At 39.3% G+C, this 15566-nt stretch overlaps 1 protein-coding gene across 10 annotated transcripts in view; it reads left to right on the plus strand.

Annotated features, from left to right (window-relative positions):
- The window catches only part of PLCH1 (phospholipase C eta 1), a 223850-nt gene that overhangs the window by 146109 nt on the left and 62175 nt on the right, over positions 1-15566 (plus strand). For all 10 annotated transcript variants that reach the window (XM_032344188.1, XM_032344197.1, XM_032344180.1 and 7 more), the window contains 2 exons: positions 11738-11831; positions 14150-14353. In XM_032344188.1, coding sequence (XP_032200079.1) covers positions 11738-11831; positions 14150-14353 — 298 coding nt within the window. The remainder of the gene's footprint in view (positions 1-11737; positions 11832-14149; positions 14354-15566) is intronic.

The following is a 15566-nucleotide window of genomic DNA, read 5'->3' on the forward strand; positions in this document are numbered from 1 at the left end:
TTGAGAGAGAGAATGAGAGAAGGAGAGGGAGAACATGAGGAGGGGGTCAGAGGAGTAGCAGATTCTCCACTGAGCAGGGAACCTGATTCGGGGCTCAGTCCTGGGACTGCAGGATCATGACCTGAGTAGAAGGCAGGTCTGACTGAGACACCCAAGTGCCTTGGCTCTCACATATTAAAGCGTAACGTGGGGCTCGATCCCAGGACCCTGAGATCATGACCTGAGCCAAAGGCCGATGCTTAACTGACTGAGCCACGTAGACAACTTCTATGAGTTTGACTTTTTTAGATAATACTTTTTCAGTGAGATCATGTGTCTTTGTCATTTCATGTAGCATAATTTCCTCTGGGTTTTAAAGATGTCACAAATGGGAGGGATGATTTAATCAATCAACCTACATAGTGGAACCTCTACCAAAGCCCCTGCCCCACAAGGTTTGCAGAGCTTCTGGGTTGGCAAAGCTACAGGATGTACTGGGAAGGGGAAGGGGTGTACCCTGAGAGGGCACGGAGGATCTGAATACCTTCCCACACACTTGCCCTATGCATTACTTCATTTGGCTATTCCTGAGTTGTATACTTTGTAGTAAATCAGTCCTAGTAAATAAAGCACTTTTCTTAGTTCTATGAGTCATTCTAGTGAATTTTGGGAACTGACAGGCTTTCTCCTTGGCTAAACTCTAGGCAGGCTCTTCTGAGTCCTTTTTTTTTGTTGTTGACTAGGCTCTGTTGTTGGGCCTTGTCTTCAAGAGTCCAGCTGTAGCAAGAATCCTGCTAAGTCCCTTTAACTAAAACCCGCATCTCTGATACCTGATCACCTCAACAGCTGATAAAATTCCTTATTTTCACCATCTCCTAGGTGATATCACCACTTTTCCTTTAGCAAGAACCCTGTTAGGTAAGTTTACCCAGAACCCCCTCTTATCTCTGATATTTCCTCCACTGACCCCCACCCAGTTTCTTGGGTATAAAGCCCTCGTATTTATTCTGTATCTGGAACTGAACCAGTATTATATACTGGAGTTCTTTTTTCCCCTATTGTAATAGTTACTGATTAAAATCTGTTTTTATTGCTTTAAATAGTGTCTAGGTCTGTTGTTTCTTCTTTTCCTTTTTTAAAAAAAATCTTAAATTTTTATTTTTTATTGAAGATATTTATTTATTTATTTATTTGAGAGATTAAGATTGAGAGAGATCACAGAGGGAGAGGGAGTAGCAGACTTGCTTCTGAGCAGGGAGCCCCACATGGGGCTTGATCCCAGGACCCTTTGATCATGACCTGAGTCAAAAGCAGATGCCTAACCCACTGAGCCACCCAGGTGCCCTTGTTTTTTCTTTTTTTTAATGATTTATTTACTTGAGAGAGAGAGCGAGCATGCACACAGGTGCATGTGGGCAATGGGGGAGGGGCAGAGGGAGAGAATCTTTGAGCAGACTCCCTGCTGAGTGCAGAGTCTGACAGTGGGGCTGGATCTCAGGACCCAGGCGATCATGACCTGAGCGGAAACTGAGAGACGCTCAACCGGCTGACCCACCCAGGTACCCCATGGTCTGTTTTTCCTTTGACAGAACCCCCAAATTTGTAGTAGGCCTAGCAGAAATGGGGGTAGCCTGAATACCTCATTTGCGGCTAGAATCTGAGGTCGAGCAGTCTAAGGGATTGAGCACTTTACCTGTGGGGTCTAATGCTAACTCCTGGCAGTTAGTGTCGGAACTAAATTACATTGTTGGATACTCTGTTGGAGAATCAAAAACTTGCTTGGTGCCAGAAAAAGATACACTAGATTTGGTAATGATTTACTTTACCCCATTCCACAATCACATACATTTTAGGAATAACAGATTCAGATTTAATAGATTTTGGTGTTGCTTTCAAGTATTAGCAAATGTTTCTATCAAAATCAGTTATTTTAGTTCGTTTGCTAATTTGGCAAAGGAAGAGATTCTCCATTAACAATGTTAGCTATGATACAGATACAACATGGGGATGTGGAGTAATAGAAGAATATTTTCCCCCCCAGAAAATAAGCCCTACTACATACATCGCTTCTCTGTTTTCTGCTTTTGTAGCTACTTTTGTACTCTCACCTGGACAACTCCTCTAATACTGTAGAAAGAACATTAGACTGGGAGCTCAGAAGATCTACATTCCACGCCCTACAGGCTTTGTTGATAGGAGAATCTTGGGCAGGTCATACATAATTGTTTCTGACCCTTTGTTTCCTAATCTATAAAAGGGAGCTGGTATCTACCTTTCCAATCTCACAGTGTCAAACTGAACATTGATTATAATGATGAATGTGAAGAAAGCCCTCTGACATAGATATTCAGAAGCACAGCAATGTGACAAATTAAAATTACAATATTTAAAATTCCTGACTTTATATTCATTTGGACAAGTGGAATTAACCTGGTCCATTTGAATAGCAATAGTGAATGTCACTTGCTAAAGGGCATGTGTTTCTTCCCTCCTTTTGGTTATACTGACATTCAAGGGGTAAATTTTTGTTAGGGAAAACAGAAGCCAGTGTTCTATGACATCTGCCCCTGGCAGATGATTACCTGTATCCAGTTTAATTTTCTAAATTAGCTTGAAGCTACATATGGGCATAATCTGAAAGGAATTTTTAAAAAATTATCATACATCAAGACACATAAGCCATAAAGGAAAATATTAATGTCTTGAAACTTTTAAGTTTCTGTGTGATCCAATTTATCGAACACCATAAAATTAATGTCTAGCACAAACTAGGAAAATATTTGTAACATACAAAGGGAGAAACAGTTAAATTCCTTAATGTAGGAAGTGCTGTCATAGACTACTGAGGAAAAAAGATGAATACCCAATAGAAACTTGGGCAGAACATTTGAAACATTAAACATTTAATAAAAAGGGGCACCTGGGTGGCTCAGTGGGTTAAGCCTCTGCCTTCGGCTCAGGTCATGATCTTCGGGTCCTGGGATTGAACCCCACATCGGGCTCTCTGCTCAGTGGGGAGCCTGCTTCCCCCTCTCTCTCTGCCTACCTCTCTGCCTACTTGCAATTTCTCTCTGTCATCTTTTAAAAAATAAATAAATAAAAATTTCATAAAAAGTAAATAAGCCTATTGAAAAGTTCACCCTTCATTAGGAATTCAAATATATGAAATAAAATGAAAAGACCATTTTTTACCCACAAAATCAGTAAAGATTAAAAAAAAAAATTCTATCAGACATGGTGTCTCATTTCCTTTGAAGTTGTGGAATGGTATAATCTTTCTTTAGGACAGTTTAATGATCATATTTTATATAATTTATTAAACTTTGACCAATCTGTTTTACTTCTATGGTTCATTCTAAGGAAATAATTGTGTACTTTGAAAAAAAAGGATGTAAAGTTGTGCATTTCAGCATTCTTTAAAATAGAGAAAAATTGAGCACCATCTAAATGTGCACAAGAGAGTCATTAGTTAAGAGTTTTGTGGGATTTTAAGTTTTAAAACGGGATTTTCACAATGGAACAAATTGGAGACAATTTGACGATTCATATGGCAGTAATTCATTCGTTTTTGATGGCATAAGATTAGTGTAGACACCAGAGTATTCAACTTTTACTGATTCTTGCAGTTGTGAAATGAAATATCACTGCTGGTCACATATGTCATCAAAGATTATATGAAATCAAATATTGGCCACGGGTCAGATTTTTATTTCACTGAGGCTCTCTGAGACCTGAATTCATACCTTTGACAGGCCCAACTGCTGTTTGATTAGGGCCTTTCATTTTTAAAACGTGGATGTGCTTGGAGAAATTCTCTCTCTGTTTTATACCCATGAAGAAGTGCCAGTTAAGAAGAAACCAGCGGGCTGACACTTCTCTTTCACTGCTTCCTTGCAACTGCAAATAAAGATGACCGACATCCACAAGTCTGTGATTCCAGAGTCCTAGGTGTGGTTGAGGTTTTTTTGTTTCATTTTTACCCACTGTGTTTGCCGAAAAGCAATCTACGTCTTCTCCAGATTTACTATGCATTGGATGGCGCTGGGGCAGAATGTGTTTTGTGTTCAGTTCTTTTCAGAGTTTTGGTTCAGGAGCGATAATTGGATTTCATTCCCCCATCCCCCTGACAGCTTTTCTTAACAAGCGTCTACTTTCTTTCTATCCTTTTGTGTTCACTTTCTATCCTTTTGTGTCTCGTGGATGGAGGAGAGAGCCAGGAGGAGTGAAGCATCCTTGCTGTCTGAGCAACCATCTAGCTGTTTACTGAGTGCAAAGGCTACACTCCGTGGAGCAATGGAAAGCAGATTTCTCTTTATTCAGCACTTTCATCTGAAATATACATATGGATGGTTAATTCCAGGGGAACTTTCAGAGCTTTACGGATCTCCTGCTAGAGGGTCTTCTTCTTACTGTTCCTGTTTGTCTGGCATGGACATATACATTCTATCATTGTGGTGCTTCTGCCAGTTATCCCCGTTGTGTCTTTATTCTCTCTGCTCAAGTAGTCCCGTGGTTCTTCTGATCCAATTACCAGTGTCACTTGCACCATCTCGCTTCATTATCCTTTACTGAATCCAGAATGATCTGGTGAGAGTCATGGTCATTCCACCTTGTCTCTCTGTGAGAAATAATTATAAACACTTCTTCATTTATAACTACCTTTAGTGCCAGTGTACCTTTATTATTTTGTTAAACATTTTCCTCATCATAAAGCATTCCTTTTAAGAGTCCTTCTTGAGTTTCTGTTTCATTTACTTAATTATTCACAGTTAAAGCAATTGAGAGTTTTCAGAGTAATTATATCTTGTAATATTTTGCTGCCTCAAATATAGTTCCCAAATGACATTTTCTGTGAAATGGTCATACCTTCAAATGCTTTGAAATTTGTGGTTGAATTTTAGGATGAGTTAGAGGTAGCCAGTTTGGGGAGGTAAATTGTTTCTTATTCAGTTGCAAACTGAAGGACCATTCATTTAGACATGTTCCTCCACTCCCTTCTGAAATTACCCCAAGATTCAGGAAAGAGACTTTTATTCTTCTGCATAAAATGACAAGGACAAAGAGAACAAGGGAGGAGACAGAACAACAAAATCTTGAAATTTGTCTGATCTAAAGAAGACCCCATAGCCCTGAAATTCAAGCCTACAGAGCAAGAAACATGAATCGACTTCACTCACTCAGTGGAATCCCAGAAAGGCTCAAGAATCGAAGTCACATGATGCTCTTGAAAATAGGAGATGAGGCGGGGTGACAGACACAAGCATGGGTTCGAAGTGGGGTTCTGGATCCTCTCTCCTACCTCTTGCAGCAGGACGACTGTTCCTTCTCCAACCTGGCATAACAGTGGAAGTCAGAACTGGAGAAGGATGGCCTGGAAGGGTCCCAAGGCATGCCAGGCCTCCCTGAGTACTGGACACAGGGAATTGTGGTAGATGGTCTGTGAAGATGGCTGTAGGAAGTCCCCTATTCCTGTCTGCGTGCCCCTTGTCAATGTGACCTTCCCTCTTCTCCCATCAAGGAGTGGACTCTTTTCCTGCCCCTTGAATCTGGGCTGGCTTCGGAATTTGGTTCGACTAACAGATTATGGCAGAAATGATGAACAAGGAATCCCTGGGCGCCCTGATGGTTCCACTCCTGCCCTGTTGGAACTGTGCAACTACCACATGAAGAAACCGGGCTAGTGTTTTTGAGGATGAGAGACTTCTCAGGGAAAGAGGCCCAGGACCAGCAGCCAGCACCTACCATAGGCATGTGAGTGAGGCCATCTTGGACCACTGAACTGTAGTCAGGGGACTGGGTACCTGTAGTCACTTGAACAACCCCTAGTAGGTGAAAACAACAAAATAACTGTCCAGCCAGATCCAGTCCCACTTGCCATCTTGCACAAATGTGATTTAAAGGAAAAAAAAGAGAAAAAGAAAAAAAGAAAAGTGGTGGTTGTTTTAAGCTTCTAGGTTTTGGGTGGCTTGTTTCAGAGAACTAGGTAATGAGTTCAAGGACAAAGTGAACTTCTGTGCATTGAAGTGGGAGAGCCATACCCCTCTTCTAATACTCTGCTCCCACATTTATATAGGGGAAATTATAGGTAGGAAATAGGAGGATATTATAAGCCATGGTGGTTGGATAGTGGCCCCAGAAGATATATCTCGAGTCCTAACTCCTGATACCTGTGAGTGTGATCTTACTTGGAAATAGGGTCTTTGTAGATGTAATTAAGTTAAGGATGTTGAGATGATAAAATTTTAAATTTAGGGTGGACCCTAAGTCTAGTGATGAGTGCTCTTAGAAATGACAGAAAAGAAAACCTAGACACACAGAAGAAGACCATGGAGGCAGAGACTGTACTTGTGAAGCCCCAAGCCAAGGAATGCCAAGGTTTGCCAGCAGCCAGCGGATGCGAGGAGAGAGGCATGGAGCAGATTCTCCCTCAGAGTCTCCAGAGGGAATTGGCCCTGCCAACACCTGGAGTCTGGACTTGGGTTCTCTAGAACTGTGAGAGAATCAATTCTAAGTTTGTGGTAATCCATTAACAGCAGCCCTAGGAAACTAATACACCAATTGCAGAAGAAAAACCCCAAACCTGAAGATATTTACATCAGATAGCTAGTAAAATAGTACAGCCAGGAACTTTTCCAGCGAAACCCACCAGTCGGTCAGCTCTGCCAGGAATACAGAGGTTCCAACTCATTTATTGCTGACTGGGTTTTAAATACATGTTTAAATAATTTTAAAAAGGGGTTTTAAAAAGGCAAGGTTACCATGTTTGAGGAAATCCTCTACCATAAAATAGAGACCAAGGTAAACTTGGAGGGAATAGAGGCAATGCAGGGAAAAAGACATCTTAAAAACTGCTATTAATGTCAGAGTGATGGAACACAAAACTGCAGCCGTGAAGCCAGAGCACTATGCACTGGGAAAAGACGGTTCAGGGGAAGAGCAGAGCAGAGAACTAAATTCAATAAATGGCTTAGAAGATAGTGAGAAAATCACCCATAAAGTAGAACAAACAAAAAAAAATGGAAAATATGAAGAAGAGATAAGGTAATTAGTGGATTGATCCAGAAGGTCCACTCTCTGAATAATCGGAATTGCAGAAAAAGATAAGAACAAATATAAGGGCAGAAATTATAAAATAAATAATACCAAAAATGGTTAGCATGGAAAGTTAGAACTCTCTCGGTTGACAGGGCCACTGAGTGTGAAGTGTAGTGAATATATAAAGATCCACAGAGAGGCACCTGGGTGGCTAAGTCGACTGAGTGTCCGACTTTTGATTTCAGCTCAGGTCATGATCTCAGGGTGGTGAGATTGAGCCTGGGGTGGGCTCAGTGCTCAGTGGGGAGACTGCTAAGGTTTTCTTTCTCTTCCCCCCATGCCTCCTACCCCTTGCACTCATGTACTCTCTCTCTCTCTCAAAAAAAAAAAAAAAAGAAAAAAAAAAAGATGCACCCAGAGATAAATCATAATGGAATTCACAATGCCAAGGATAAAGTGAAACCCTGAAGGTTTACATAAAGCAAGAGAGAGAGAGGAAAAAAGAAACACTGATCCAATTAACAAACAAAAAACAGGTCCTGTCAAAGGATTAGAATCAGTACGGCATCAGACTTCTCATCAGCAACTCCAGAAACCAGAAACATAGGGCAACATTTTCTGACCTAGAATTTTCTGACCTAGAATTTTTCATACACATTTCTACATTAGAAATGTGTATGCAGAGTAAATGTGTATGCAGAGTAAAACACAAGTACACAAGAACACTTATGCAAGAAATAATTTGCTTTCCAAGCGTTCTCTGAGGAGCATGAGGGGAAGAAGTCAGAACCGAAGCTGAATAAAATGCTGGAATCCTACCAGCCTGGAAGAAGAAGGACCTTTGTAGGGGTTAAAAAATTGGAGTTCGTGGGTTATTTGTTACCTTTGGTAACTGAGATGCCATTAGAGCCACTAGGAAGAATTTATGAGAGGGACACTAGAAATTAACCATTGGGTAGGAATTGCAGTAATTAACAGATTGGAAAAAAATTCTATAAGAAACACAATCATTATACAATAGACTCAGTGTTCAACATTTGCATAATTAGAATAATCTACATTAAATAGTATTTTAATAAAAATTAAGAAATAGCTATCCTGGGTGGAGGGGTAGAGAGAGAAAGTTTGCAGGCCCAAACAGGCTAAATCTTTATCTAACACAATAAAAAAGTCAAGAGACAATGCTTGAAGTGTATAAAACCAGAAAATAGTATCATTAGTATCAATAGTATCATTATCATTATATATATAGATATATATACATATATATATATCTATATATATATATCATCATTATCATCATAGTCAGGAATATAAAGACTTCTTCCAATGGAAATATCTAGAAATGTTGACTGTTTTTTCTGGAGTGTGGTTCTCAGTATAGAAGGGGGAGTTCTACTTTCAATCATAAGCATCTTAGTTTTGACATTTAATTATGAATATATTACTTTGATAAAAGTAAATTGAAAAGAGCTTAGCAATATTAAAATTTTCTGCAAGTTACATTATGATTTTTGGGTTTGGTGTGCTTTGGGAATCATAGCTATAAGAAATAGAATTATTTACTTCTGACTTTGTTTTGAAATTCTCACTCGTTGTCTAAGCTTTGCTAGATACTGTACAAGCTGGGGATAAAAAGTCAGTATCAGAACAGTAGTATGTGATATAGAGACCTATGACTTTGATCTCTGTAACTAGTCCATCTGAAGTGGGTTGACCTTTAATATGAGGGCTGGATAGTCTTTTTTGGATGAGGCTAAGTATTACAGCAAACAAGGAAAGGAGAATGGAATCCAACGTGGACTAGTCAAAGAAGTTAAACTGCAATAACTAACTTGAGACCTCCAAGCATCTCAAAAGGGGATGCCTGGGTGGCTCTGTGGGTTAAGCCTCTGCCTTCGGCTCAGGTTATGATCCCAGGAGTCTCAGGTCACGGTCCCAGCGTCCTGGAATCAGGCCCTGCATCGGGCTCCTTGCTCAGCCGGAAGACTGCTTCTCCCTCTCCCACTCCCCCTGCTAGTGTTCCCTCTCTTGCTGTGTCTCTCTCTGTCAATAAATAAATAAAAATCTTAAAAAAAAAAAAGGCATCTCACAGGTAAGAAGTTAAGATTTAGTAGTTTTAGCTATATTGAAAGAAACCATCAGTTTTGAAAGTAAGCATTTCAGTGTTTCAGTACAAATAAAGAACTCCCAGATGATAGGTATAGTGTAAAAGAAAGGGCTTTGGATCTGAAGTCAGAAGATTGAAATCGGATCTGTGGTCCTGCCTTCTGATGGTTTTGTGACTTTGACATAGTGAACCTTCCCTAGCGTAAATTTTCCTATTGTAAAATGGGGATTAAAATTCCAAGTTTACAAGACTTTTGTAAGAACTATTTACAATTATGCGCACGAAGGCTCTTTCTAAACTGCACAGTAGTGCCTGCATTATATAAAGGTAAAGAATCATTATTGTATTCAGGTTTTTTAAAGCTCTTTTAGCACCTGTTGCTTGGTATAGAAAGAACAGTCCTCTGTGTTGGAAACAGCAAGTGGCTCAGGTATTGATCCCAAACAAAACTTACGAATGTGCTCCACGGGGAACAGTAGAGTAGAGAGAAGTTGTTTTCTATTTTCCTTATTAGCTATGTCACAAAACAAGGAGGAAGGAACCATACAGGGCATTAATCTATGTTGAACCCTGCTTCACACAGCAAAATCTCACAATAATTTTTAAAGTAAGGTCTAAAAAATTGTGTTGTAGAAAATGCAGGATTTTGCTATTGGGAAGGTTAGCTACTGGGAAGGTTAATAAATTAGACCAGGGAATGGAGGAGGCATTCTCATTATTATGTGCTACTACTGTATATCAGCGAGTTAATCCTTAATACTTGAATTTTGGTAGGAAATGGATTACCTTTCATTTTTTTTCTTTCTGTTCTTTTGTTTTTTGTTTTGTTTTTTTAAGTAGGCTCCACACCCAACGTGGGGCTCGAATTTATGACCCTGAGATCCATAGAGTCGGATGCCCCACTGACTGAGCCAGCCAGGTGCCCCTCACATTTATTTTTAGATCATGCCCAGAAAATTGTACGCTTCTTAGAATGTCTACTGATAGTTGCACCAATTTACTTCCCCAATAGGATGCTTTTAGTTAACACATTCTGCTTTGAATCTTGAACTAGTGACACGTTCCCTGTTCATTTCAACTAGTTCTATCCCAGGATGATGGTATTTTGTTGTTTATTTTTTAGATCCCATGGGCTCCTGGTAGACTACCTGAGTCCAGGACAAGACCCCTACATGTCTGAACAAATTGCTTCATAAACCGAGTAATTGAAGTGTAAACTCAGGCTTCCCATGGCGCATGAATTTTTAGTTGTTGTTGTTATCAATTTGGCTCTTCTTATTTTGTGAGAAATTATTTGTTTTTTAGATTGTACGTGGTAAACCTTTCTAGTATGTTGCGGACAAATTAATGGCCTGCTCCAAGCCTGGGTAGGGCAATAGAGTTCTTATAGGTAGCATGGTTTCATTTATTTTATGGTATTTTCTGATGTTGTCTGGCAATATAAGCCTCTGAATGTAGTAAGGGTTGTGAAATTTATGCAGTGGATGCATTAGGCGTATTACACAGCTGGTTTGGGGGAAAAAGCCGTCTCTGTTTTTGCAAGCAGGCAAAAAAGAGCTGCATAACAGAGCTTTTGTTCCCCTGCAAAAGGTTTAAATGCTATCAGATAGACAGTTTAGAAAAATTAGATTTCACTAAAATGTAACTATTGAACCTAAGACTTAATAGACTATTTGAAAAACACTGTGAAGTATGAAATCCTGGCTCATAGGATTAGCTTCCCCTATCACTATTCATTAGTATTTTTAAATGTCATTGTTAGACTGTGGGGCTCAGTGGAATTTTGATCAAAATATCATATCCTGCATGTTGCTGTTTAATTAAAGAAATTATTCCGGAAGAGTTTGCTTTTTCCAGTGACACTGAGTATGTAATGTTCATGCAGCGACCTTGAGAATGACTTAGTAGGCTGCACTGCCTTTTTGATGTCACATGTTGATTGTAATTAATTTAATTCTCACAATTGCCTTATAAGATAGCCACAGAGAAGGTAAGTGACTCATTCAAGATCCCACTGTTAATGATGTGAGCTGGCTGATTTGAACATGAGCCATCTAGCTCCAGAATTCTTTGTTATGGTAGCTGCTTCACCTAGCTTTCTGGTTTTACTTTCTCTCACTCACCTTTGTGACCTTGAATCATCACGGCAGATTGCTCTTGTGATTCACTAGGAAGATCTATAGATCTACACCTACACGTATGGATTTACCTAGAGCATTCTGTTTTGATAGGGAATAATTTCTTTCTATCTGTATTTATGATTGGCAAATTTTAGTGTTTGTCTAGAAAATATTAATTTGTAGATAGCTACTAGCTTATAATGTGTAGATTTTGGCAGTGGTTTTGCACTTATTATTGGTTCAGTTTTATTAATTTTGCTTCGTGGAGTACATTTGTCTAGTACTTGAAGGGATGTTTTCACTGATTAAATCTGAAAGATAATGTGGAAGGATTGAGATGATCATTTCCCAAAGATAAAGTTGCTATGACACTAGTAATCTCAAACACTGCTCATTTAACCACTCTGCTCTGTATCAGGAATGCTTAAAAAGTGTGTAGAGGCATGTATCTGGTGAAATTGTAGGTGCTTTACTAATGTTCTGTTTTGTTTAGATGAGTAATGTGACAACAGAATATTGTCTTGACATCGTAAGAAAATTTGAAGTTTCAGAAGAAAATAAGGCAAAAAATGTTCTTGGCATAGAAGGTAAAATAACCAGTATTCTCTCTTTTTTTTTCCCCCTTTCAAGATTTCTTTAAATTCATGTTAGTTCACATATAGTGTAATATTAGTTTGAGGGATAGAATTTCGTGATTCATCCGTTGCTTTGTAACACCCAGCGCTCATTATATCCCATGCCTTCTTAATGCCCATCCCCCAGTTACCCCATCCCCCACCAATCTCCCCTCCAGTAACCCTCAGTTCATTCTCCATAGGTAAGAATCTCTTAGGGTTTGCCTCCCTTAAAATAACCAATGTTCTTAATTTCTCATTTTTCAATTATCAGGAGATATTCATGGATTACAGATGATTCAAATAAAACTCACAATACAACATATTTTCCTACAAAACAGATGCCATGATATTGCTCTTTCTCTTACTTCTTTAATGATGATATGCATTTTCCACTCCAAGCAAATCAACTCTATCCCACCATGCATATGCTAGATCTCAAGAATTATTTGGACTTTTCTCAAATGGCTAATTTTGGAAAGCTTCAACCTGGTAATTGCAAAAAAGGAAATTTGGTCTTAAAATAACTAACCTATGACACTAGTGACTTGAAAGTACATGTTTTTTAAAAAAATATTGGCAATGAACTTGTTTTCCCTAGTTGGTAGCAGTGGAGAGGTTGTTGGAATCATAAATTTTGTTAATACAACTATTATATTACATAGTTGAGGAAAGTGAGACTCTCAAAGAAATTACGTAATTCGCCCACAGTTATGTATTCAGAATTAGCTTCTAGGATCTTACATACAAATGTGAATTTAGGTACGTATATGTATAAGTTATATTTATTTAAAATATGTGGGAAAATAAACTTTAGGCTGCTACCCAATAGGAGATCAAGTCCCAGAGAACCAGCAATCTTAATGGAGGACCCCCACTGGGGCACTCCATTGCCCTCAAGAGCATCCAAAGCCATAGTTTATCTTACTAATTTAGATTGTTGACCTCCTATTCTCCTCTACTTTCAGACTCAGTGTGGACAAGAGGGTTTTGATATCACCGGTTTACTTCCTGGGGTGGAGGGTAATTAAGAGAAAGGAATAATTTAAAGCTTATTTCATGAAGAACCATTATTAAAACAACTAGAGAGGATAAATTAATTTAGGCCAAGAATTTATTTTTTTTTCTGGTGGGGCCCCCCAAAATGGGATTAAACATGATTTCTCCATTATGGACATAAGGATAGGCAATGAAGAAATTCTCCAGAGTCTCAGAGGATATTTACAGACACTGTTTTACCCACGTAATTCTTGACGATTTGAAACAATTTACCCTGATGATTCCGCTTAGGTTGTTAGAGATCATTCCTATATTTATTCATTTTTGATGAGTGCCTCTTCTACTCAGGTGTTCTGTTTTGAAAAACTATGGAAAACTCATAGGATTTTCTAATATATATATATATATATATATATATATATATATATATATATATATATTTGAGTATAGCTGATATACAATGTCAAATTAGTTTTGGGTATACAACTTAGTGATTTGACAACTTACATATTATGTCATACTCACCACAAGTGTAGGCATTGTCTGTCTTGTTACATTGCTATTACAGTATCACTAACTATATTTCTTATGCTGTGCCTTGTATTCCTGTGGCTTGTTTGTTCCGGAACTGGAAGCCTAGATCTCCCTCTTCCCATTTTGCCCAGCCCTTTACCCCTTTCCCTCTGGCAACTGTCCATTTGCTCTCTATATTTCTTCGTAATCTTTAAACACTATTTTAAACTCATTAAAAAGTTGCCAGCTACTAGCAGCATCTTCTCAAACCAATTTCATAGTCAAATAATCACACTCTGAATTTAGGCAGTGCCTAACTTTTTACCTGTGGCCTCAACTATGGCACTAACAGTACTGTTTTTTGAATTAATAACTTATCACGTTGCTGGTCAATCAACCAACGGTCGAGCTGGTCAAGCTGAGTCAAATGGCTTGACCACTGCCTCAGTCACCCATTAGATCATGCACCGCAGTCATAGCTTGAGTTCAGTAGCTACCGAATGGCTTTGCAGTAAGCCCTCTCCCAAGAACTTAATCAAAATTCTTGAAAAGTTGACTGTAGGTTATGTTTAAGCTACTATTTCCCCGTCGTATTTACGTTTTTGACACTCATTGACCTGAAGCAAATCTTACTGCTTTAGTATTCCTCCCAGTAGCTGTCCTGAGTGTAAATAAGCTAATGACTTTGAACGTACTTTGACCTCTGTTGTCCCCAGTGGGTTTGAGTAAGCACCCGTGCTTTGAAAGCTCGAGTCCTTCACTGTCTCTTTCTTCCATAGGGTTCACGAACTTCATGCGTAGTCCTGCTTGTGACATATTTAACCCGCTGCACCAGGAAGTGTACCAGGACATGGATCAGCCCCTGTGCAACTACTACATCGCCTCGTCTCACAACACATACCTGACTGGGGACCAGCTCCTTTCCCAGTCCAAAGTGGACATGTACGCCCGGGTGCTCCAGGAGGGCTGTCGCTGCGTAGAAGGTGTGGGCCTTGTCTGAGCTCTGCTGACTGTTGATGAACGTGGCCTTTAGTCAAGTCAGTCAAGTCTAGTATAAACAGTGGAGACTTGAAATAGGCACACGAACCAGCACCATTTTTTTGCTCGTTGTAGCATCATTCTTAACTCATAATGTTCTCTGACTTCTCCTTACTGTCCAATCAGGAGGCAAGGAGATGATCTGGAAGTTAGGAAGCACACCTACAGTTGGCGAAAGATTGGGATGACAATGAAAGTTTTCCTAGAAAGGTATTTTTGATTCGACAATGGCAGACATAGTTCTGGATCACTCTTTGATTTCAAGACGCTTCATAGTCTCTCAGTCAACGTTTATTAAATTTCTAAGGGGGTCTTGCTTGTGGGGACATAGATACAGGTGTCTGTCTTCAAGGAGCTGACAGTCTAGCAGAATGGGTGGCCATTAAAAACGGTAGGACAGTGTGAGAATTCCACCAGACCAATCACATACATGGTAAAGAAGTGGAAGTACGAAGAGTAAGGTGTGAGATAAAACACGATGAGAAATAGGCTGGGAAGGTAAAGTTGGGTCCATCGTAAAGGGTTAAAGGGCTTGAGGAATTCTAGTCTTTGGTAACAAGGGTCCAATGAAAGGTCTTAGTACATACTGTGGTGTCATCAGACTTGTAGTTTAAAAAGATCACATGCGTCTCTGTGTAGGAGGACAGTTTTTTGTTTTTTGTTTTGTTTTGTTTTTTAAAGAATATGTGTTTGTGGAGAGAAACAGGGTGAAGCTAGATAGAGCAAGGAAAATGATGGGAAAGGCTCTTAACAATGATTCGGTAGAAGAGTTATAAAAACTTGGACTTGCATCGATATTAAAGAAGACAACTCAGCAGGACCTGGTACAAGAAGTAAAGGATGTAGAAAATGAGGGTGAGAGCTATAATGAGTGAATGGTGCCACCATGTACCGTAGGGAACCTGGGGTGAGAGCATTCACGTTTTCTATCACTTGAGTTTATTGTCATTTGGTAACATTCTCTTGGACGTTTTTATCAGTCAGTTGGATAATAATATCTGAACAAAATGGAAAGATCCAGGCAAGATAAAGATTCCATAGTTCTGAGTTTTGTATGTGATAGTTAAGGTCTAGGAAGTGTACAAGATCACCCACAGAGAGAAGCGGACAAGCAATGGGGCCTGAGGAGTTAAGTGATCTGGCAGTTACATGCAGGAA

The sequence above is a fragment of the Mustela erminea genome, chromosome 1, assembly GCF_009829155.1.
Source record: "Mustela erminea isolate mMusErm1 chromosome 1, mMusErm1.Pri, whole genome shotgun sequence".
NCBI classification, from domain to species: Eukaryota; Metazoa; Chordata; class Mammalia; order Carnivora; family Mustelidae; genus Mustela; species Mustela erminea.